Source organism: Denticeps clupeoides, chromosome 4 (genome assembly GCF_900700375.1).
Source record: "Denticeps clupeoides chromosome 4, fDenClu1.1, whole genome shotgun sequence".
In the NCBI taxonomy this organism is placed as follows: domain Eukaryota; kingdom Metazoa; phylum Chordata; class Actinopteri; order Clupeiformes; family Denticipitidae; genus Denticeps; species Denticeps clupeoides.
In genome coordinates, this window is record NC_041710.1 from 1,127,732 (window position 1) to 1,148,715 (window position 20,984).

The window sequence follows — 20,984 nt, forward strand, 5'->3', positions numbered from 1 at the left end:
AAAAGCGACAAAGTTTTTTCGTTGTGATGTGTGTGCCGCGCTGAATGATGTCACCGTGTGTATGTGCGTGTGTACATGTGTGCGCCTGTGTTTGTGTGAGATTACGTGTGTGCGTGCGCGTTCATGTGCGTGTACGTGTGCGTGCGAGTGTGTGTGTGTGCCTGTGTGTGTGCACTTATGTGCGTGTATGCTTGTGTTCGTACATGTCCGTGCATGTGTGTGCGTGCGTATGTGTGTTAGTGTGTGTGCGCTTACATGCATGTGTGTGTGTACGTGCATGTGTGTGTGCGTGCGTTCGTATGAGTGTATGTGTGTGTGTGTGTGTGTGTGTGTGTGTGTGTGTGTCGGACTGGCACCGTGGGAGAAAGTAAGTGAATGTTTGGGCGTGTTGTGAAAACCTTGGTAATCGAGGTTTTGGTAATCCTCCTCCTCCTCCTCCTCCTCCCGGAGTTACGCCGTTCTCTCCGTCGCAGAGAAACCAGTAATTAGAGGCGGGTGGGACGCTGTCCCCCAGGATCCGTGTCCAGCAGCGCCACACTCCTGGTCTAAATATCGTACTCGTAATCAACTTATTTTATATGAAAATGACGCCAAGTTGTCTTGTGGGACGTCTGGATAAAAGGGACACGTGTCTCATGTGTGACAGGGACGCGGGTCCGGCTTTGATCATCGCAGCAGCTCCCGATAATAAATGAGCCAGAAACCGGAGCACCTCTGAGCGGTCAGTCAGGACCGGACACTGGGAGGGGGAATCTGGCTTTTTTTTTTATTCCAACACGGGGACTTACTTCACTTCACCACGTTTTCACACCACAGTCACATCGTCTATTCAGTCTTAAAACAGAATAAATAAGGAAGGTTGTGCTGCTCCTCCTCCTCCTCCACCCTGAGTTACGCCGCTCTCTCAGCATGCAGAAAATGCAGGGACAAAAACACGAAACGACGCTGGGAGCGACCTCCACCGGAGGACGGGAAGGTGGCCTCAGTCCTGTGCGGCACGCTCGGTCTCCGTCTCAGTCTCCTGCGCGTCCCTCCGGCTGGCCAGTTCCTTCAGGCCCTCCTGCATGTGCTCCACCGCCTCCGCATCACCAGCAGCCTGAGCCGCGGCCAGCGCCTCCTGGTACAGCCGGCCCGACTCCTCCCAGCGACCTGGAGCAGACCAGCGACAACGTGTAAACAACGTACAAACAACGTACAAACAACGTGTTACATTTACATTTACAGCATTTACCAGACGCCCTTATCCAGAGCGACTTACAATCAGTAGTTACAGGGACAGTCCCCCCCTGGAGACACTCAGGGTTAAGTGTCTTGCTCAGGGACACGATGGTAGTAAGTGGGATTTGAACCTGGGTTTTGAACCATAGGCGAGTGTGTTACCCACTAGGCTACTACCACCCTGTTAACAACGTGTTAACAACGTATAAACAACGTGTTAACAACGTATCCATATGCCCCTCTCATCCCACTATAATCAGGAATTAAACATGTTACTTACTGTACATAAAATGAGATTATGAGTTTGATTAAATATTCAGTTAAATGTAATTTAATCCACCGTTTTCATGATAATGCGGTTACAAATTGTGTCATATTGCGACAATCGTCACCCTGGTGCATCAGAATTCCCGCCATGTTTCCCAGCAGCACGTGCCGATCTGGATGTCCCGCCCGCTCGCTGAGCTCCACGGCCTTCTGGACCTGAGCAAGCGCCTCCACGTGTCTCCCCTGCAGGTCCAGGATGGTGGCCAGGTCACTCATCAGGACCAGAGTCTGCGATGCACGCACACACACACACACACACACACACACACACACACACACACGGAGCTTCAGTCTAGACGTTTCAGGACCTGGTCGGATTCACCTGAGCAAAGGGACGTAATCGGAAGGTTGCCGGTTCAAATCCCGATCCGGCTCAACACGGACCCCACACGCTGCTCCCCGGGCGCCTGTCATGGTGCCCACTGCTCAGCAAGGGTGACGGTTAAATACAGAGGACACGTTTCACCGTGTCACCGTGTGCTGTGCTGCTGTGTCTCACAGTGACTTTCACTTCACTTTTCAATTCCATTCCAGCAATTAGTCAAGATCATGAAAAATTATCGGCTTGTCGTTTCGGCACTTGAAACCTTTGGCGAGGTGGCACTAGGTGGCACATACTCATCATGACGGAAAGAGGCCATATTTCGTACGTGCATTTTCACTCCTTATACCAGATATGAAGAAACAGATCAAATCATTACACACAAAATGCACAAATCTCAAACATTTTATCCTGCAGTACAACCAGCCGGTTTGCGGTGCCGGAGATCCTGTGTTCCTCGCGGTGGAAATACGAACACCGTAATGCCGTTTTCATGTTTACGTCTGATCCGTGGAGGTATTCTAGAGTGGAGTCGCAGCCGTGATTGGACATTGACACGTGTGGGGGGGCGATTACAGCTTAACGGGCAGGACGAGACGTGACCTCCACAGCGGACGCCTGTTGAACTGTAATCGGCTGCCCGTTAATGTCCAATCACTTGACGTTTCTGGGCCAAATTCTGTAACATTCTTTAAAGTTCTGCGACAAACAAGCACGAAGCGACAGACCCAGAATTCAGTGGGGCGGGGCATATATTTACGGCATTTATCAGACGCCCTTATCCAGAGCGACTTACAATCGGTAGTTACAGGGACAGTCCCCCCCTGGAGACACTCAGGGTTAAGTGTCTTGCTCAGGGACACGATGGTAGTAAGTGGGGTTTGAACCTGGGTCTTCTGGTTCATAGGCGAGTGTGTTACCCGCTAGGCCACTACCACCCATACGGCACGGCGCCACCACATCCAGGGTGAATGAGAAGGGACGCGTCCACGCGTCCATCTGAAGAACCGATCGCGACGGACTCCCTTGCGAGTGGAGGTGTGTGTGCGCGCGGCGCCACCTACCTGCGGGTGGGACTCGCCCTGCTCCTCGCGGCAGATCTGCAGGGCTCGCTGGTAGTCCGCCCCGGCCTCGGCGAGGCGGCGAGAGGCGGCCAGGTAGCGCGCTCGGGCGTCCAGCGTCAGGCCCAGCAGCAGGCGCGTGTCTTTCCGCTCCTCGTCTGAGACGACAGCAGAACGTCCGGGTCACGTTCAGACAGAACATGGCCGGGAGCGGCGGGGACCTCGGAATTCCGATCCGAGGTCCCCGGCCGCCTGTCATGGGGTGACGGTTAAATACAGAGGACACGTGTCATCGTGTCACCGTGTGCTGCGCTGCAGTGTCTCACAACGACAGTCCGCCTCCTTACCCGCTAGGGGCCACCGCTGTTTCACCTCCACTTTCTTCCGGAACCTGCTGCTACGTGTAATATTTAAACGTCCTCGTATAAACGTGGGACGCAGACAGGCGCTCGGCGGGTGACGTGGACGTGGAAAGCGTGAGAATCAGTACCAGGCAGAACGATACCTGACAGCTGCTCGGGAGGAAGGTCCTTGTGCTGTTCCATCTTGGCCTCCAGAGACTCGGTGCAGAACCGGAAGCCGTGCTCCGCCAACTCGCTCCTGCAGCCGCGTTCCGGACAAATGTGAAAACCAGAGATTCGCAAATCAAACGAACATTACATCACGTTTAATAAAACCAATTTACAACACGCAAAATACTCCTACCAATCACCGAAACCCACTTACGGAAAGGATCGGTACTATAGACTGCAAGTCCCTGATTATATACCACGATCATAAACTGCACGAGCTCGGCCCAAATAATGGAAATTGAGTCCAAACTTCGGACCGAGATTTTACTATCGCCCCCTGGTGGTCTCCAAAGGTCCAGAAAGTGCACAGCAGCTAATTTCAACACAGCTGATAAAGAAATACACACACACACACACACACGAACGTGGGTAAAAGAAATTTGTTATATAAGAGCTCTTACTTGTTCTGAGAGGCATAGATACTGGCCAGCTTGAGTGACATCTCGATGATGGCATTGTGGTCCTTCATGAGACAGAGAGAACGTCAGGAAGTGGGGGACGGGAAGGGGACAGGAAGGGAACAGGAAGCGGGGGAATGTTTGGGACCGTGCTTTTCATCAGAGATCCTTGTTACCTGCGGCATCCCTCCGGCAAGCATGAAACTCATCGCCGCCTTGAAAAGCTTCTCCGCCTGCAGAAGGGGTGACAGGGGTCATGAAGAGTTCAAAGGTCATCCACTCTGACAGAACCCCCCCCCCTGTACTCACATTGGTCAGCTGACCCTGGACAAAGGCGAGGTTCGCCATCTTAAGGGAGATAAAGCAAGGACAGAGTGAGGACCACAATCCCAATAAAAATATTAATAATAATGTTAATAATGCGTCATACCAGACTGTATGTGTAGATTATTGCCTGCGTGTTGTGGCTCTGATGCGCGAGTCTTATAGCTTGATGGAGGAAACCGTCAGCGGCGTCCAACTCGTCCCGCATGATACTGAGCTGGGAATGAGGACGAAAATAATATCAGGCCTGGTGGACGAGGAGGAAACCGGATCAATTCGCGATGAAAGGTGCAGCCGTAAAGCGACCCATACGAAGAGTCAAGAGTAATCTGGGCACACGGACGCCGCCTGGTTTCCACCGAACGCCTCTTCTCTACGCGGCAAATGTCCCAAACCACCGATTTGCTGAAAAATCTCAAATCTATGTTGACACCACTTGCAGGCTCCCTCTACCCTGGAAGGGCGTCCCTCTCTGTATCACTCCGTCCCAACGTTTCTTCCTTTCGTTCTTTCTCTCTCCTAGAGTTTTTACTTGTGAGCAGAAGGGTCAAGGGTCAAGGGGTGTCCACTGTAGGGTTAAAGCCCATTGAGACGTACTGTATGTGATTATGGGCTAAATAAGAAATGTTGTTGATGTTATTTGTTTTATGACACGTGTCACCTTCATGACCTAAACACGGAGCCTGATATTAATCCTGCAGCGGTTTTAAAGTAGAATTGGTCTTTATTATTATGTTATGTGTGACGTATGTTAATTCCGGATATTATCTTCCTCCTCCTCCTCCTCCCTGGACGCCCGGGTTCTGGTACCTTCGCCTTCTTCAGCAGGAGAATTATTTCGTCCTCCGCCTTCTGCGCTTCGTCCCTCTTGTCCTCCGCGCCGCCGAAGAAGGAGAAAGCTGGAGGAGGAGAAGAGCGACACGCCTCAGTCTCGGCGGCCCGAACACCCGCGTCTCTTACCGGGGGGGGGGAAGGCGGGACGCACCTGCCGCGCACCACAGCGCCGCGCCGCTCCGGGAGAACCGGGCCCGGCCCCCGCCCGGCGCCGCTCCGTCCGCCCGGGCCGCACGGCGCCCCGGACAGCCGGGTCCCAGCAGCCGCGGCAGCCCCCGCAGGCCGCGCACGGCCAGGAGACGGCAGCTGGCGGCCAGCGCCATCTTTCACTGTGACGTCACGACGTGACGCAGGCGCGGAAACGTTTTACATAATTTACACAATAATTCAATAAATCAATCTTTAATTTACTTTATTTTGCTTTAATTAGCAGACGCTTTTATCCAAAGCGATTTACAAGAGGACACCAGCAATTCTCGCTCGGTTTCTATAGATTTTGAGTTACAAAACTAAGAGCCCCGATAAGGCCTAAAAAGAACATGCTCGGAAATTGTTAAGTGTCAGACGGAAAAATATATATATATTTTGTGAGTGTGCATGGTCGTGTGTAAGTGTTAGATTCGTCTGGTTTTCAACAGCACTAAAATCCCACAGCCATGCATCTATTTCAATCCAAAGACCACAGGAAAAGGGAAAGAATGGATCAGTTCAAAGGTTTTAATAAAATTTGCGTTACCCCTCCGTGCTGGGGATCCACAGACATCACAGCCAAAAGGTTTATTCATATCAGAAACCAAGGAGACACACGAACTACGTCCACATCGCACAATTTCCCCGTCCGCCGTGCATTTGCAACGATTTACAGCAATGTCCTAAACTAAAAGAAGGATGTTATACAGAGAAATACATGAAAACAGTTCATGTGTACTGGAGGAATGTGCACCGTTTGTCATTATGTATTAAAATCTACTCTCAACACGATACTGCATATTTACAACAAGAAAAAAAAAAAGCTGCCAATTTTCACAAGCTCTGACCTAAAAGGTCAACTCGGGTCATGAAGCGGAATCTTGGTTTTAAAATGGGATCAGAATGAATCCGATATTCATGATCAGTTATCCCACTTTCTATTTCTGTCTGTGGAGCTGCCATTTTTAGGGCCCGAGGAGCCACATCCAGGACAGCGCGATGAAGGCATGCAGCTCAGAATGAATTATTGCTCAATCGAGTCAGGACCCCCCCGTCATTTTCAGGAAACCGTATGTACATCAACGCCTTCAACAATCTTAATCACAATCAGACATAAAAAAAAAAAAGAAATACAATGAAAACATGGGGGAAACTAAAGCCTTCTGGCAAATCGCGGTTGCTTAAATGGTGGGCCTAGCCTCTCCTCTCCATCACCGGAGCAGGGTGCGATTGTCTCAGGGACGCCGTCCACCGCCATGCGCTTCAGAACCTTCATACACTTACACAGCTGACACGGGTACGACATGTTTTCAGTGTGAGTGTGAGTGCGTGCGTGAGTGTGAGTGTGAGTGCGCGTGCGTGCCAGGAGCGATCGGAAGGAGCCGCCTCACTCCCGGCTGCCGAACAGCTGCAGCAGGAAGAAGAAGATGTAGACGACGTCCATGTAGAGACAGAGCGCCCCGAACACGTGCTCCTCCGGGCTCAGGGAGTAGCGCCGGTTCCCCATCAGCAGCTGCACGTCGAACGCCAGGAACTGAGGAGAGAGGGGGGCAACACAGAAGCTCCTCCCATCATTCTGTATTCGCATTTCATTTCACGACCGGAGGGTTCCAGGGGTGAGAACTTGAGTCATTTACGCCCATATGGTTCTTACTCCTTGATATGAGGTTGAGGAAGGGCGTAAAACCCACCAATAATCCTGATTAAAAATAATGTAGAGATGTTGGTAGAACAGGGGGCAGTGGTGGCCTAGTGGTTAAGGAAGCGGCCCTGTAATCAGAAGGTTGCCGGTTCGAATCCCGGTCTGCCAAGGTACCACTGAGGTGCCACTGAGCAAAGCACCGTCCCCACACACTGCTCCCCGGGCGCTTGTCATGGTGCCCACTGCTCACTCAGGGTGATGGGTTAAATGCAGAGGACAAATTTCCCTGTGTGCACTGTGTGCTGTGCTGCTGTGTATCACGTGTGACAATCACTTCACTTTCACTTAAGAAGAATAAGGAACGACCTCCTACAAGTAAAAGTCTACAGATGGAGAACTGTATTGTATCGCAGCTCAGAGACTCTTTCTCTACACACGTCACTGTTTCATGGAAAGAGGGGAATTCTGGAGCCTAATGAACGAATGTTCGTTAATTCACCAGGAATTACCAAAGATGGAATTAAAGCGCCTGATAAACTGCATGTTGGTGTTGGTAATGGGCGTGGTCACAAATGTTCACTAATTCACCAGTTCACCCATCAGAACGCTGGAATTAAAGTGCCTGATAACCTGCATGTTGGTGTTGGTAGTGGGCGTGGTCACTAATGAATTCTGCAGTAAAAACATCAGGCTTTTACATAGAGATGATATTAATCTATGTTAAATTATATTTATGTGTGTGTGTGTGTGCAGGGGTTAGACACTGAACCTGAAACACCTGGTTCTGGACCACAGTCATGTGATGCAGCTAATGAAGCTAATCAGTCATGCTACCGCTCCACTATTCAACCACCAGATGTGCAGAGAACGTGTCTCTACAGGAGTGGAACCAGGTGCTGCAGTTTCATTGTCTGACGCCCGAGACTGGTTACCAGGGTGAAGACCAGAGCTCCCAGGCCGGCGTACGCTGTCTGCAGCCAGGGTATCTGTACCAGAGCAGATTCCATTCAAAATGAACCGAATGAGAGCATATCTGTAGAAATTATTTTTTACCGCCTGCATATTCTGTTCAAATACTCCGTAATTCGCCACGCTACCGTAATTCATTTGCATTTCTTTTTATTTATTTCAGCTACGTCTACACTGTAGCAGAATTGCAGTAATCTGCTCACATATCCGAACGGCGCAGTGAAGAGGAGCAGCAGCCCGGTCACCATCAGCACCATCACCAGCGAGAAGAGCAGGCCATGGCATGAGGTGAAGTCCACCTGGGCCAGAGGAGCACAGCACGCACACATGAGAACGGCCGGTCTCCGCGGTGCCTTCACTTCACCGCCACTCATTCACCTTAGACTGGAAGCAGAAGAGCGTGACGGCCAGGCAGACCAACGCCGTGATGCCCACGCACAGCATCACCACCTTGGTGTTGTGGTAACTGTGGAAACGCAACACAGACCGAACTGCTCATCCACATATTTACACAATTCCACACAACGCACAAAGCACACTGAACACACACACACACACACACAAACAGAAGTGTCTTATATTACCTGGCCAGCATGCCCGCCATATAGGACATGGCGAGAGTCTGCGAAGGCGTGAATAAAAGCACGTGTTACACCCTGGGACTACACATGGTTACACACACACGTCGTGACAATGAGACCATTTACTTACGAAAATGCTGAGAAGAACGAGGTTGGTGGGATACTGCCGCCTAAAAAGAGGAAAGGTTGCTTTAAGGGGCGTGTCTCTACCGCTTTAAAAAAAATGCTTCAAAAATGAGATGTCAAATAAAAAAAACCAAACGTAAAATTGACCTTACAGGGTTTAATAAAGTTTGTTTAATTTTCATTGTATTCCCTGTGAGTTCCCAGTAAGAGCCTTTGTTCTGTATTTGCTCGATATGAGGGGCAGTGGGGGACATTCCCCTGTGGGTTGAGAAATGGAGTGGGAGTCTGTGTGGATGGTTCTTGCTTTTACCGGGCGCTTGTGCTGCACACCAGCACCAGGTACGTCCCCATGAAGGTCATGCTGCGGGAGAGGGACACCACGGTGTTAAGAGTGCATTTGTGAGACGTGCACCAGTGGGGCCGGCGCTACAGGAACACTCACTATGAGGCGAGGTAGACGATGCGGTTGTACTGCACAAACTGCCGGACCGGATCACTGGAAAAGAACCGAGAGAGAAAGACGCGTTCAACGCCCTCGACCGCAGAGAGGTACGATCTGAATGCTTCTTACGCATCCGTGACCTTCCCTACCAGAACGTGAAGAGAGCCACCACTCCAAACGTTACCAGGAGCTGGAGCATGAGAATACAGAAGACCTGCACAGAAAAAAACACACAAAGTCGAACAGAATCACACAGGCTAGTCTTCTGTCTCACTAAATTCTAGTGACTGCCAAAACACCACTCACTGCCTCTGTGGACATCATGAAGCAACATGAGAAAGATGTTCATGTCAGAAAAAAAAGGAGGAAGGACGTGGGTGAGAGGGACAGAGATGAAAACAGAGAGGAGGACATGTGAAATGGCAACCTTTCGGATGAACATGCGCCGGACGTTCTTGTCCTCCCAGCTCTGTCCACTGAGGCCGTCGATGCTGCCACTGTGGTCTGAGAAATGGGAGGAGATATCCGAGGTGTATGGGTTACTGTAACCAGGACCTGGCAAAGAAGAGAGAAAAAACATCACATTCCCCATTTCCCCCATCAGAACGCTGGAATTAAAGCCCCTGATTACCTGCATGTTGGTAGTGGGCGTGGTCACTAATGTTCACTAATTCACCAGTTCCCCCATCAGAACGCTGGAATTAAAGCGCCTGATTACCTGCATGTTGGTAGTGGGCGTGGTCACTAATGTTCACTAATTCACCAGTTCCCCCATCAGAACGCTGGAATTAAAGCCCCTGATTACCTGCATGTTGGTAGTGGGCGTGGTCACTAATGTTCCCTAATTCACCAGTTCCCCCATCAGAACGCTGGAATTAAAGCGCCTGATAACCTGCATGTTGGTGTCGGTAGTGGGCGTGGTCACTAATGTTCACTAATTCACCAGTTCACCATCAGAACGCTGGAATTAAAGCGCCTGATAACCTGCATGTTGGTGTTGGTAGTGGGCGTGGTCACTAGTGTCCACTAATTCACCCATCAGAACGCTGGAATTAAAGCGTCTGATAACCTGCATGTTGGTGTTTGTAGTGGGCGTGGTCACTAATGTTCACTAATTCACCAGTTTACCCATCAGAACGCTGGAATTAAAGCGCCTGATAACCTGCATGTTGGTGTTTGTAGTGGGCGTGGTCACTAATGTTCACTAATTCACCAGTTTACCCATCAGAACGCTGGAATTAAAGCGCCTGATAACCTGCATGTTGGTGTCGGTAGTGGGCGTGGTCACTAATGTTCACTAATTCACCAGTTCCCCCATCAAAACGCTGGAATTAAAGCGCCTGATAACCTGCATGTTGGTGTTGGTAGTGGGCGTGGTCACTAATGTTCACTAATTCACCAGTTCACCATCAGAACGCTGGAATTAAAGCGCCTGATAACCTGCATGTTGGTAGTGGGCGTGGTCACTAATGTCCACTAATTCACCAGTTCCCCCATCAGTCATGTTTGTTATAAGGGAAATGGAGGAGAAGGGGAGGAGACGGACGCTACATCTGGGTGTGTCACGTATTGACAGGAGGGGGGTTAAATTCCCCAGAATGTGGAAGCCGGGTGTGTGACAGCTGTCAATCAGGCCTACAGAGGTACAGTATGATGTCGGAGAATCACAGAAGAGAACAGGGCTGCGGTGTGCCTTACTTGGCCCGTGGTGGACATAAGCCCAGCTGGGGTGCATGGGTACGTTTGGGGGAGGCATGGCGGGTGGATGGCCGAGCCCAGCCTCCTTATCTCCAGCAGTGGCCTCTGCATAGCTGGGCGGTGCAGCAGGTAAGCTCATGGTCAGGCCAGTCTGATGCTGTGAAGTAGGTGAAACAGAGGGAACCAGAAAGTCACATTTTTCAGAATAGTTCATGTGCTGTCCAAAGCACCGTCTACCTGCGATTAGCGTCATCGGACGGTCCGCGTCAAGGCGTAGACTCTGATCAGAACATTACTGGAACATTACAGGACATTACAGGGTGGTAGTAGCCTAGCGGGTAACACACTCGCCTATGAACCAGAAGACCCAGGTTCAAACCCCACTTACTACCATCGTTTCCCTGAGCAAGACACTTAACCCTGAGTGTCTCCAGGGGGGGACTGTCCCTGTAACTACTGATTGTAAGGCGCTCTGGATAAGGGCGTCTGGTAAATGCTGTAAATGTACTTACTTCAGCAAGGTAACAGCACGTTATCGGTACTCCAACACAGCAGGAACTCAGTATTTCATACATTCACATAAATACTCATGGAATAAATGAGTGACTACAGACATTACATTAAATGACTGAACAACAACCGAGACAAATATTATACGAGCCAAATTGACACAACATACACATACAAACCAATAGACAGACAGCAGCCATCATGGCATAGATGTTACACCAGTTTACTGCACTTTTGGTTGTGCAATGAACTGACTGATTTGAAAAGAATCCATTCCAGTAAAAGAAGAGGGAACCTAGGCACTATTCTGGAACCTAGCGGTTAAGGAAGCGGCCCCATAATCAGAAGGTTGCCGGTTCGAATCCTGATGCTCCAAGGTGTCACTAAGGTGCCACCGAGCAAAGCACCGTCCCCACACACTGCTCCCCGGGCGCCTGTCATGGTGCCCACTGCTCACCAAGGGTGATGGGTTAAATGCAGAGGACACGTTTCACCGTGTGTTGTGCTGCAGTGTTTCACAATGACAATCACTTCACAATCACTTTTTGTAAACATTACATTTACATTTACAGCATTTACTAGACGCCCTTATCCAGAGCGACTTACAATGAGTAGTTACAGGGACAGTCCCCCTGGAGACTTGCTCAGGGACACAATGGTAGTGGTGTTTGAACCTGGATTGTTTACGAATGGAAAGACGTCACGAAAACCCTTTTTAAATAAAACGCGATCGCTTTTGTTCAGATCGCTTTGGTAAACTTGTGAGGCAATAAACCAGGAACAAATGGATTAGAGGAAGTGGTTCATTTTACTGCATTCAAAATCACTGACAAGTTAAAAAATATTTTCTTAATCAGACGTTTTAGCAACGTTAGCATGTTAGCATCCGCGCCAGCCTCGTTAAAGAACCGGAATTGTATTTACAAGAGCGACTCGTTGTGAGTTCAGGACAGTCAACAAAAAAAAAACACGACAGACAAGACAGCACGATTATAAAATGATTACTATTAATATTATTTCCTCACGAACGGGAGCCTCCTCACCTGAGTGACGGTGGCGCGCGGTTCGGCGTGCGTGATGACGCAATTGGGCGCACGCCCACCAACGTCTCGATTACCGCGGTGTTCCTAAAAGAAGCGCAAATCAATCTCACAGCGGCACCGTAATATTAAACTTGCCTGAAGACTTCTGCAACGTGGCCTTGTTGCTGAAAGGGCTCAGATACCCTTAAACAGATTAGTATACTTTTTACTTGATATTCCAGTGAAAGAATAATGTGATATGAAAAGAGAGTGGTTAGGTATATTTAGATGGGAGTTGTTCCCTTTAAATTTTACTTTATTTAGCAGACGCTTTTGTCCAAAGCGACTGTTAATCTGCTGGTTATACCTTCATTTATAAACCATCAGGAAAAAAGCATCTTATCTGATATTACAGTGCATAAAATGCCTTAATATTTCGAATTTAATGACCTTAAAATAAAATACTAATAAGGGACAAAATACATACCAATGTATTCCCAATAAATAAAAATCAACGTGTTGTGTGCAGCCCTGGCCATTCAAATAATATATTACAATTTTAAGAAGCCACAATAGTTGAACGAAAACCGGTGATTGGATGCTTGATGAGAATTGCTGTAAAAACAGGAATACCCTTGTTACAGTAATGAAACGTATTTATTGCAGACAGTGTTAAATAATACAACAAATAAAAGAAGCTCTTTGAGAGCCAGCCTTAGGACATCAGCATCAGTCCCAGGACCCATAACTGCAGCGGCATGTAATTTAAAAACCTTCCTATGTGCCCAAACTGCTCCCCTGCTTCGCCATAATTCTCACATTTCAGTTCTAAACTGTAACACTGTACGCTTGGGAATAACTGCATGATGAAAACTGAAATCTCTGCAGGTCGCCAGCAGCTGTCGCTGAGGGCGGGTGGAGGCGGGGAGCTGGGCGTCTGAGGGGCGGGGCACCAGCATGCGTGGCTGGACTGAGGTCGCTCAGAGGTCATGCATCTGCTTGTCAATCTTAGACTTGAGGTGCTCCTTGTAGGCCAAGATGTCATGCTTCCACTTGGTGATTGTCTGCTTCTCACACACCCAGATCTCCTGAGCAACCTGTGGGGGAAATGGGAACGCTCGTTGGAAAAAGGGTCCGACAGCGGACATTCAGCACGCGCGACCTGGGGCGCTCGGCGTACCTGCTGGATAAGCCTGAAGTCGTGGCTGACCAACATCATGCCGCCCTCGAAGTCGTTGATGGCATCGGCCAGGGCGTCGATGGTCTCGATGTCCAAGTGGTTGGTCGGCTCGTCGAGGAACAGCATGTGCGGGTTCTGCCAAGCCAGCCAGGCAAAGCAGACTCTGCACTTCTGCCCATCCGAGAGGTTCCTGATGGGGCTCACCTGGCAGAGAAGACACCGCTCAGCACGCAGAACAGTGGCTGGAGCTTTAAATGCTGATGAGGAGGAGAGCGGCCAAGTTGAAATAACGTCATCACATTGATGGGTTCCGTGTTTTTTCCGGAAAAATAATATGAACCCGAGGGTTCTTCACATGACTGAACTGAAAAAATACATTTGGACTCATTTTACATCCAAACACAGAGCAACTGCAACGCTTCACATGTTTGGAAGCCATGACGGTCGGTGGAGATCATGTTTTAGGGGAGCGGTGGGAAATTCTCTGGGCGGAAAAAGCCTGAGAAACGGGAGGTAACCTTTCCCCTTATGACATCACAAGGGGACAAATTCCATATCAGACTGTCGCTCTCTGAACGGTGAAGCAGAATGACCAAAAAATGACCATCTCACTAAGTCACATTTTCATGTCAGGGGACCTTTGGTAGAGCGGCAGAGCGGCTCACCTGCTGCTTCCCAGTCAGCCCGTAGCGACCGATGATCTTCCTCATCTCCTCCTTCTCCTTGATCTCGGGGTAGCACTTCATCATGTACTCCAGGGGGGACAGGTCCAGGTCCAGCTGCTCAGTTAGGTGCTGGGGTGGGCGAGTACAGAATCAAAGTCAACAAGAGTGCACTCACCTTCATCACAGTAAAATACGGATTCATTTTAAATAATGATGAAGGAACACACACACCATAAACTGGCACCAGGGAGCAATAAAATGAAAAAGAACACACACCTGATGGTATCTGCCGATCTTGACGTGGGAGTGCTTCCTGATCATGCCATCTGTGGGGAGGAGCTAAGCGGAGTGAAAATTAATACGCACGATTACTTCCATTTGGAACGGGGAGTTATTATTACTACTTTTTAAAACAGCTCCAGTACAATCAGTTCTACCAAAAACTGCAATACTATATTTCACCAACAGAGGGCATCTGAATATAAGAATAAAACGGGTAATGACAGGAAAATGAGGAAATTAATAAACAAAAAGTGAGGCGGTGGCAGGTCTGCACCTCTCCCGTGAGAAGCTTCAGCAGCGTGGACTTTCCGGCTCCATTCGGCCCCACGAGGGCCACCCTGGTGTCCAGATCGATGCCGAACTCCAGGTCCCGATATATGTGCGGCTGTGGAAGGAGGAACGATCAGGACCCGTTTCGAACGGCGCGGGGAGAAACACCGCGGCCTCGTCTTACCGTGTGATCAGAGTATCTGAAGCTGACGTTCTGCACCATGATGACGGGCGGGGGGATCTTCCCACAGGGAGGAAAATAGAACGACAGGGTCTGCGGGCGAGACACAGCAGTGAGCGGTTTAACACCACACCCTCACCGTCCTCCCGCATTAGGCGGGTGGATCAGCTCAACGCTTCGGTCAGTCTTTGTCACAGCGCCGCCACACCGGGAACGACAGTCCCGGGGCGCCGCTACAATTCGGCCTTTTGTTTGCATCATTTCACCGTGGCAACCCGGCCGAGCGGCAGGAGGGACCGCAGAGCCGCTGCAGCTACCTTGTCATTGACGACGCGCTCGGTCAGACCCGAGGCCACCATCTTGGCCAGGGTCTTCTCTTTGCTCTGAGCCTGCCTGGCCAGCTTTGCCGAGCCGTGACCGAAACGAGCGATGTAGTTCTGGAAGAGAGGAGAAACGAGGTTTTGGTGGCCCAGCAGCGTTGCATCTGAAATAAACCTGCATCTCCTCCCCCTCCATGACGGACCTTCATGTGGGTCATCTGGTCCTGCTCCCAGTTAAAGCGCTTCATCTGGTTCTCCTCCAGCTCCTCTCTGGTCTTCACATACTGGTCATAATTACCCTGCAGGATGGACATAAAACATATATGCAAAAATGCAACAAAACAATTACAACTTTAAAATAAATGACAACGTACAGTGTAATACTTGAGCTTCCGCTGGTGCAAGTGCATGATGTTGGTGCAGACTCCGTTGAGGAAGTCCTGGGAGTGCGAGATCAGGACCAGGATCCGCTTGAACCTACAAACGAGACGGGTGGGGGGGTTGAGCGCATCCGCACGCGTTCTGGAAAAAGCACCGCGGGGGGTCTAACCGGCAGATCAGTAAAACGCTTCGGTCGGATTTTTGTCAAAGCGCCGCTCCACTAGAGGGCGCTACAATTCGGCCTTTTGTTCACATCATTTCTCGTTAGGGGAGAAATTGTAGGGACGGACGGACTCACTGGCTCAGCTCCTCCTCCAGCCACACGCAGGCGTCCAGGTCCAGGTGGTTGGTCGGCTCGTCCAGCAGCAGCATGAAGGGCTTCAGGAACAGCGCCCTGCAACAGACGGGAAGTCTCGTGAGCGGCTCCGACGCGGCAGGAACCGGCGGGAGGCGGGAACCCGGCAGAGCTGCGGAGATCAGACAAAGCGCTTCGGACTGTTTTTGTCACCGTGCGTCCGCGTCGAGAACAGACTGCTCGGCGGCCGCACTGTCATTCGGCCTTTTGCTCACATCACGTCGCGGCAGCTCTGATGCGGGTTCCCGATAATCTGACAACTACTCAGAAACCACCACCGGGGGCCGAAGCAGCCTGCCGGTTAAGAAACTTTTTTTTTTTTTTATAAAGTAAAAAAAGTCCCCTGACATGAAGATGTAACTTAGTGAGAGGATTTAAAATTAATAAGAGCTCCTCCAGACTGTATTTGGTTGTTCTGCTTCACCGTTCAGAGAGCGGCAGCTCAGACGGTCGGATCTGGAATTTGTCCCCTTATGATGTCATAGGGGGAAAAATTACCTCCATTTCTCATGCTTTTTCCGCCCAGAGAATTCACCGCCCCTCCCCTAAAACATGATCTCTACAGACCGTCATGTCTTCCAAACGTGTGAAGCGCTGCGGTCGCTTGGTGTTTGGAGGTGAAAACAAGCACGTTTTTTTTTAGTTCCGACACACGAGATTCTGAAGAACCAGCGGGTTCATTTTTTTTTTGGAAAAACGGCGACACGACTTCCTGTCTGTACCAAACATTGGGGTTGGTGGATGGTGTTGATGTAATTTCCCCACAACTTCTATAGGCTGCTCTCCTCCTCATTAGCATTTAAAGCTACAGACGGTGACAGCACGTCCTGCGAAATCTCATTGTGGGACTGGATCAAAGTGGCTGTAATTCTGCACCAGGGCTGAATTTTGGAAAGAGACGACAGATCCAGAATTAGGGGACCAACAATACGGATATAAAAGTAAAGAAAAAAAAGAATTCATGTCAGGGGACCTTTAAAAAGTATTAAAAGCAGTAACCCCGGACTCACCGGGCCAGAGCCACGCGCATCCTCCACCCGCCGCTGAAGTCCTTCAGCTTCTTGCGCTGCATGGCCGCGGTGAAGCCCAGGCCGTGGAGGATGCGGGAGGCGCGGACCTCCGCCTTGTCGGCATCCAGCTCCTCCAGACGCTCGTACAGCTCCATCAGCTTCTCACACTCCGCTGGGGGGCGGGACACACGAGAAAAGGGGAAGTGAGACGGCAAGATCCGCAGGGAGCCTTCCCGCGCGGAATGTCCCGCGTCCCGGCAACGCCGCGCGAATCAGACGCGGGGCGAAGAAACGGGACGAGGTGGTAATGTGCCACGCCTAGGAAAGGAAGCTGCCACAAACGCACAGTCCCCATGAAAACGTGGCGCGCGTCGAGCGCATCGTGCCGGTAAAGTGTACTCACAGTCCTCGTGGGCCAGGCGCTCGGCCTCCCTCTCCAGCCGGATCCTCTCCTCGTCCACCTCCATCACGCACTGGAGCGCCGTCTTCTCGCTGGGCGGCATCTCCCGCGTCAGGTGGTAGATGTCGATGTGCTCGGGGATGGGGACTTCTCGGTGGCCGATGGCCGACAGGAGCATGGATTTACCTGCGACGACACGGAACGGTGAAGTGATAGTCACTGTGATACACAGCAGCACAGCACACGGTGTCCTCTGTATTTAACAGTCACCCTTGGTGAGCAGTGGGCACCATGGCAGGTGCACCTCAGTCGATCGGGATTCGAACCCAAAGCCAAACGGCAAGTAGAGGGAGTCGGTCGATACGTACCGGTTCCGTTGAGACCGATGAGGCCGTACCGGCGGCCCGAGTTCAGCTCCAGGTTGGTGTCGCTCAGCAGCTCCTGGCCGTGGAAGGTGAGGGACAGGCTGCTGATGTGGACGTCGGTGCTGTTGGGGTGCGACGCCAGGACGCCGGTCACGGCCCGGGCCTCCGTCTTCCTCAGCTCGAACTCGTCCAGCTCCCTGGCGAGGCCGGCGACGCCTGCGGGGCGGAGAGGCGACACTGAGCACCGCGACGAGGTCGGTGGAGGAACCGAGGGCCGCTCACCGCCACCATCGGCCGCTCACCGTTACTCTCCACCCAGTCCTCCTGGATCTCGGCCTTCTCCGCCTCCTCGTTCGCCTCGTCGGGTTTCTTGGTGCGCTGGCGGGCTTTGGCGGCCTCCTTCTTCTTCGCCGCCTTCTTCTTAGCGAGATCCGACGGCATGACGACCGGAGGTTGGACCTGGGAAGCGGGGAAAAGACTGCTTGTCACTAGACTGGTGATTTTTATTAATATCGATTACTGATAAAAAAAAAACCCGTATTAATACTGTTAATAGTTTCCAGGATATTAAATCCTGATGTCACGTGTTCCCGGCGTCCACCAGACAAGGCCGCAGCTAGCGGGTTAGCCGCCGATGCTAACCACGCCGGCCCCTACGCGGGAAAATTCCGCCGGAAAAAACACACAGACAATTAAAAACTAATTAACTAATTTGCCAGAGAAGTGGGAGATAAGACGAGGAAGACGCCGGGTAAACTCGGCCTCCCTCTTTATTCCGGTTCTCCGACGCCGGGTAAATTCTGCCTCCTTCTCACCCTCTTTATTCCGGTTCTCCGACGCCGAGTAAAGTCAGCCTGCTTCTCACCCTCTTTATTCCGGTTCTCCCACGCCGGGTATATTCAGCCTCCTTCTCACCCGCTTTATGCCGGTTCTTCGACGCCGGGCAGCCTGCGGCTCTTCTCGGCAGCGTGTGGCGGATGCCGGCTCCCACGCCGGTTCTGATACGGAGCTCCGCCCCGCTGCCCGCCCACCGGCCAATCAGCGTCCCGGTTGCAGGCGGGTCTGCGCACATCGTCCAATCAGCTGGCGGGGACGAGCCCGTCGCCGCCGGAAACGTCTCGGGCGGAGGACGGAAGGCCGACGGGAGGAAGAGAAAAGTTTCCAACCGAAACCAGCCGCGTTAAGATGTTACCGTAACAAAGATGCAGTTCCTGCAGAATTCCCTTCTTTTCCGGAAACAGTGACATGAGAAAGAGACTCTGAGCTGGTCCTCTATAGACTATAGACTTCTATAGACTTTTACCTGCAGGAGATCGTTTATTATTTTACACCCAGTTCTTCTACTAACATCTCGACATTATTAACACTTTCACTTTGTGGGTTTTACATTTCTAGTCCCTTCCACACTTATTGTTGGCAAGATGAAAAACCTTTAATTATCTTCAAACTTACACAGTACTGTAAATAAAAAAAACACTAATTGATATCATTTGTGAGGATGGTCTTGGTTTGCTTTGTGTGATTATTGCACAATAAATTATTTAGAAGAGTATTAGATATAAGAAATATTCTTTTGGGCCAGTGGTGGTCTAGCGGTTAAGGATCGGGAGGTTGCCGGTTCGAATCCCAACCCGTCAAGGTGCCACCAAGGTCCCTTTGATGAAGGTCCCGTCCCCACACACTGGTCCCCGGGTGCCTGTCATGGTGCCCACTGCTTGCCAAGGGTGATGGTTAAATACAGAGGACATGTTTCACTGTGTGCTGTGCTGCAGTGTTTAACAATGACAATCATGTGTGACTATAATTTATTGCTGCTGCACCACTTTGTCTTCTGTGTATCATGTATTATGTTCTGTCTGCAAGGGAGGGATTTTCATGTAAGAATTCCATGGTGCTCTGTACGCTGTACGCTGTACTTCGTACATAAGAAAATAAACTTCAGTTTCAACTTCACCGTCACGTCATAGGAAGATCAGAATCAGAATCGTATTTATTGGCCAAGTAAGTGCCACAAGGAATTTGATTCCGGTAGATGATGTCTCTCAAGTACAATGTAGGAAAAAAACAACAACAACAATGTGCAAGGATGTGGTGTTATTGTCCAAGTTGTGGATTGCTTGTGATTTATAAATAACTATATCTACTTTTTATGAATAGGCAAAAAAAACAAACTAAATCTTATATACAAGTGAACATAAAGTGCAGTGTGCAATGATGGAGGAGATTTACAGTATCAGCAGTTTAGGAGGGAGACGGTGAGGGGGAAGAAACTGTTCTTGTGTCGGCTGGTCCTGGTCAGCAGGTCAAAGAGCCTGTGACCAGGGTGTGAGGGGTCTGAGATGATTTTCCCTGCCCTTTTCCTGGATCTGGAGAGGTACAGGTCCTAGATGGAGGGCAGGGGGGCACCGGTGATCCTTTCTGCTGACCGTACAGTCCTCTGCAGTCTGATTCTGTCCTGTTTAGTGGCTGCTCCATACCAGACAGTGATGGAGGAGCACAGGACAGACTCAATGTCCGCAGTGTAGAACTGGATCAGCAGCTCCTGTGGAAGACTGAACTTCCCCAGTTACCTCAGGAAGTACCTCCTCTGCTGGGTCTTTTTGAGGATGGAGGAGATCCTGGTCCTGGGAAATGGAGGTGCCCAGGAACTTGAAGGTCTCCACAATAGACACCGGGTTGTCTCATATGGTGAGGGGGAGCAATGTTGAGGGATGTCTCCTGAAGTCCACCGTCATCTCCACAGTCTTGAGCGTGTTCAGCTCCAGGTAGTGTTGACTGCACCAGAGTACCAGCCGCTCAACTTCCTGTCGGTATGCAGACTCATCACCATCCTGGATGAGCCCAATGACGGTGGTGTTGTCTGCAAACTTCAGGAGTTTCACAGTTGAGTTTCTGGAGGTGCAGTCATTGATGTACAGGGAGAAGAGCAGTGGGGAGAGGACACATCCTTGAGGGGCACCAGTACTGAGGGACCGTGTTCCAGAAGTGATTTCACCCAGCCTCACTTGCTGCTTCCTGTCTGTCAGGAAGCTGGTGATCCACTGGCAGGTACCAGGTGACACGCTGAGCTGGGAGAGTTTGGAGGTGAGGAGTTCAGGCACAATGGTGTTGAACGCCGAGCTGAAGTCCACAAACAGGATCCTGGTGTAGGTTCCCGGGCGGTCGAGATGTTGCAGGATGTAATGCAGCCCCATATTCACTACATCATCCACCGACCTGTTTGCCCGGTAGGCTGGTGTCCCGTGATGTTCTTCAGATGGGCTAAAACCAGGCGTTGTCAAGGCGACAGGTCTGTAGTCATTCAGACCAGTGATGGTGGGTTTCTTGGGGAGCGTTTGAA

The 20,984-nt window shown here is 50.6% G+C and overlaps 3 protein-coding genes across 7 annotated transcripts; all 3 read right to left on the minus strand.

Moving 5' to 3' along the window:
- Positions 1-745: 745 nt before the first annotated feature.
- On the minus strand, positions 746-5,387 carry ttc19 (tetratricopeptide repeat domain 19). The gene is made up of 10 exons (XM_028975362.1): positions 5,208-5,387; positions 5,033-5,121; positions 4,329-4,439; positions 4,208-4,246; positions 4,075-4,131; positions 3,902-3,963; positions 3,434-3,528; positions 2,932-3,086; positions 1,611-1,773; positions 746-1,149 (listed from the first exon to the last, which is right to left on the minus strand). Exons 1-10 carry the CDS (start codon positions 5,377-5,379, stop codon positions 983-985), a joined length of 1,110 nt encoding a protein of 369 aa, XP_028831195.1. The 5' UTR covers positions 5,380-5,387; the 3' UTR covers positions 746-982.
- Positions 5,388-5,750: 363 nt separating this feature from the next.
- Positions 5,751-12,297, minus strand: faim2a (Fas apoptotic inhibitory molecule 2a). 2 transcript variants are annotated; one of them, XM_028975374.1, is made up of 12 exons: positions 12,257-12,297; positions 10,704-10,860; positions 9,433-9,560; positions 9,155-9,219; positions 9,006-9,059; positions 8,874-8,924; positions 8,568-8,607; positions 8,441-8,478; positions 8,235-8,322; positions 8,060-8,155; positions 7,820-7,873; positions 5,751-6,779 (listed from the first exon to the last, which is right to left on the minus strand). In XM_028975374.1, the coding sequence occupies exons 2-12, from the start codon at positions 10,840-10,842 to the stop codon at positions 6,633-6,635; spliced, it is 900 nt and encodes a 299-aa protein (XP_028831207.1). In that variant the 5' UTR covers positions 10,843-10,860; positions 12,257-12,297; the 3' UTR covers positions 5,751-6,632. The 2 variants fall into 2 exon arrangements, with proteins under 2 accessions (XP_028831207.1, XP_028831208.1); XM_028975375.1 differs by lacking the exon at positions 12,257-12,297 and adding an exon at positions 10,941-11,084.
- Positions 12,298-12,873: 576 nt separating this feature from the next.
- On the minus strand, positions 12,874-18,648 carry abcf2a (ATP-binding cassette, sub-family F (GCN20), member 2a). 4 transcript variants are annotated; one of them, XM_028975325.1, is made up of 15 exons: positions 18,510-18,648; positions 17,947-18,103; positions 17,648-17,860; positions 17,283-17,465; positions 16,880-17,051; positions 15,813-15,908; positions 15,508-15,610; positions 15,337-15,432; positions 15,131-15,250; positions 14,817-14,906; positions 14,637-14,747; positions 14,357-14,419; positions 14,081-14,209; positions 13,416-13,619; positions 12,874-13,332 (listed from the first exon to the last, which is right to left on the minus strand). In XM_028975325.1, exons 2-15 carry the CDS (start codon positions 18,083-18,085, stop codon positions 13,216-13,218), a joined length of 1,836 nt encoding a protein of 611 aa, XP_028831158.1. In that variant the 5' UTR covers positions 18,086-18,103; positions 18,510-18,648; the 3' UTR covers positions 12,874-13,215. The 4 variants fall into 4 exon arrangements, with proteins under 4 accessions (XP_028831158.1, XP_028831160.1, XP_028831159.1 ...); XM_028975327.1 differs by having other exon boundaries at positions 18,560-18,632; XM_028975326.1 differs by having other exon boundaries at positions 18,460-18,617.
- Positions 18,649-20,984: the final 2,336 nt, after the last annotated feature.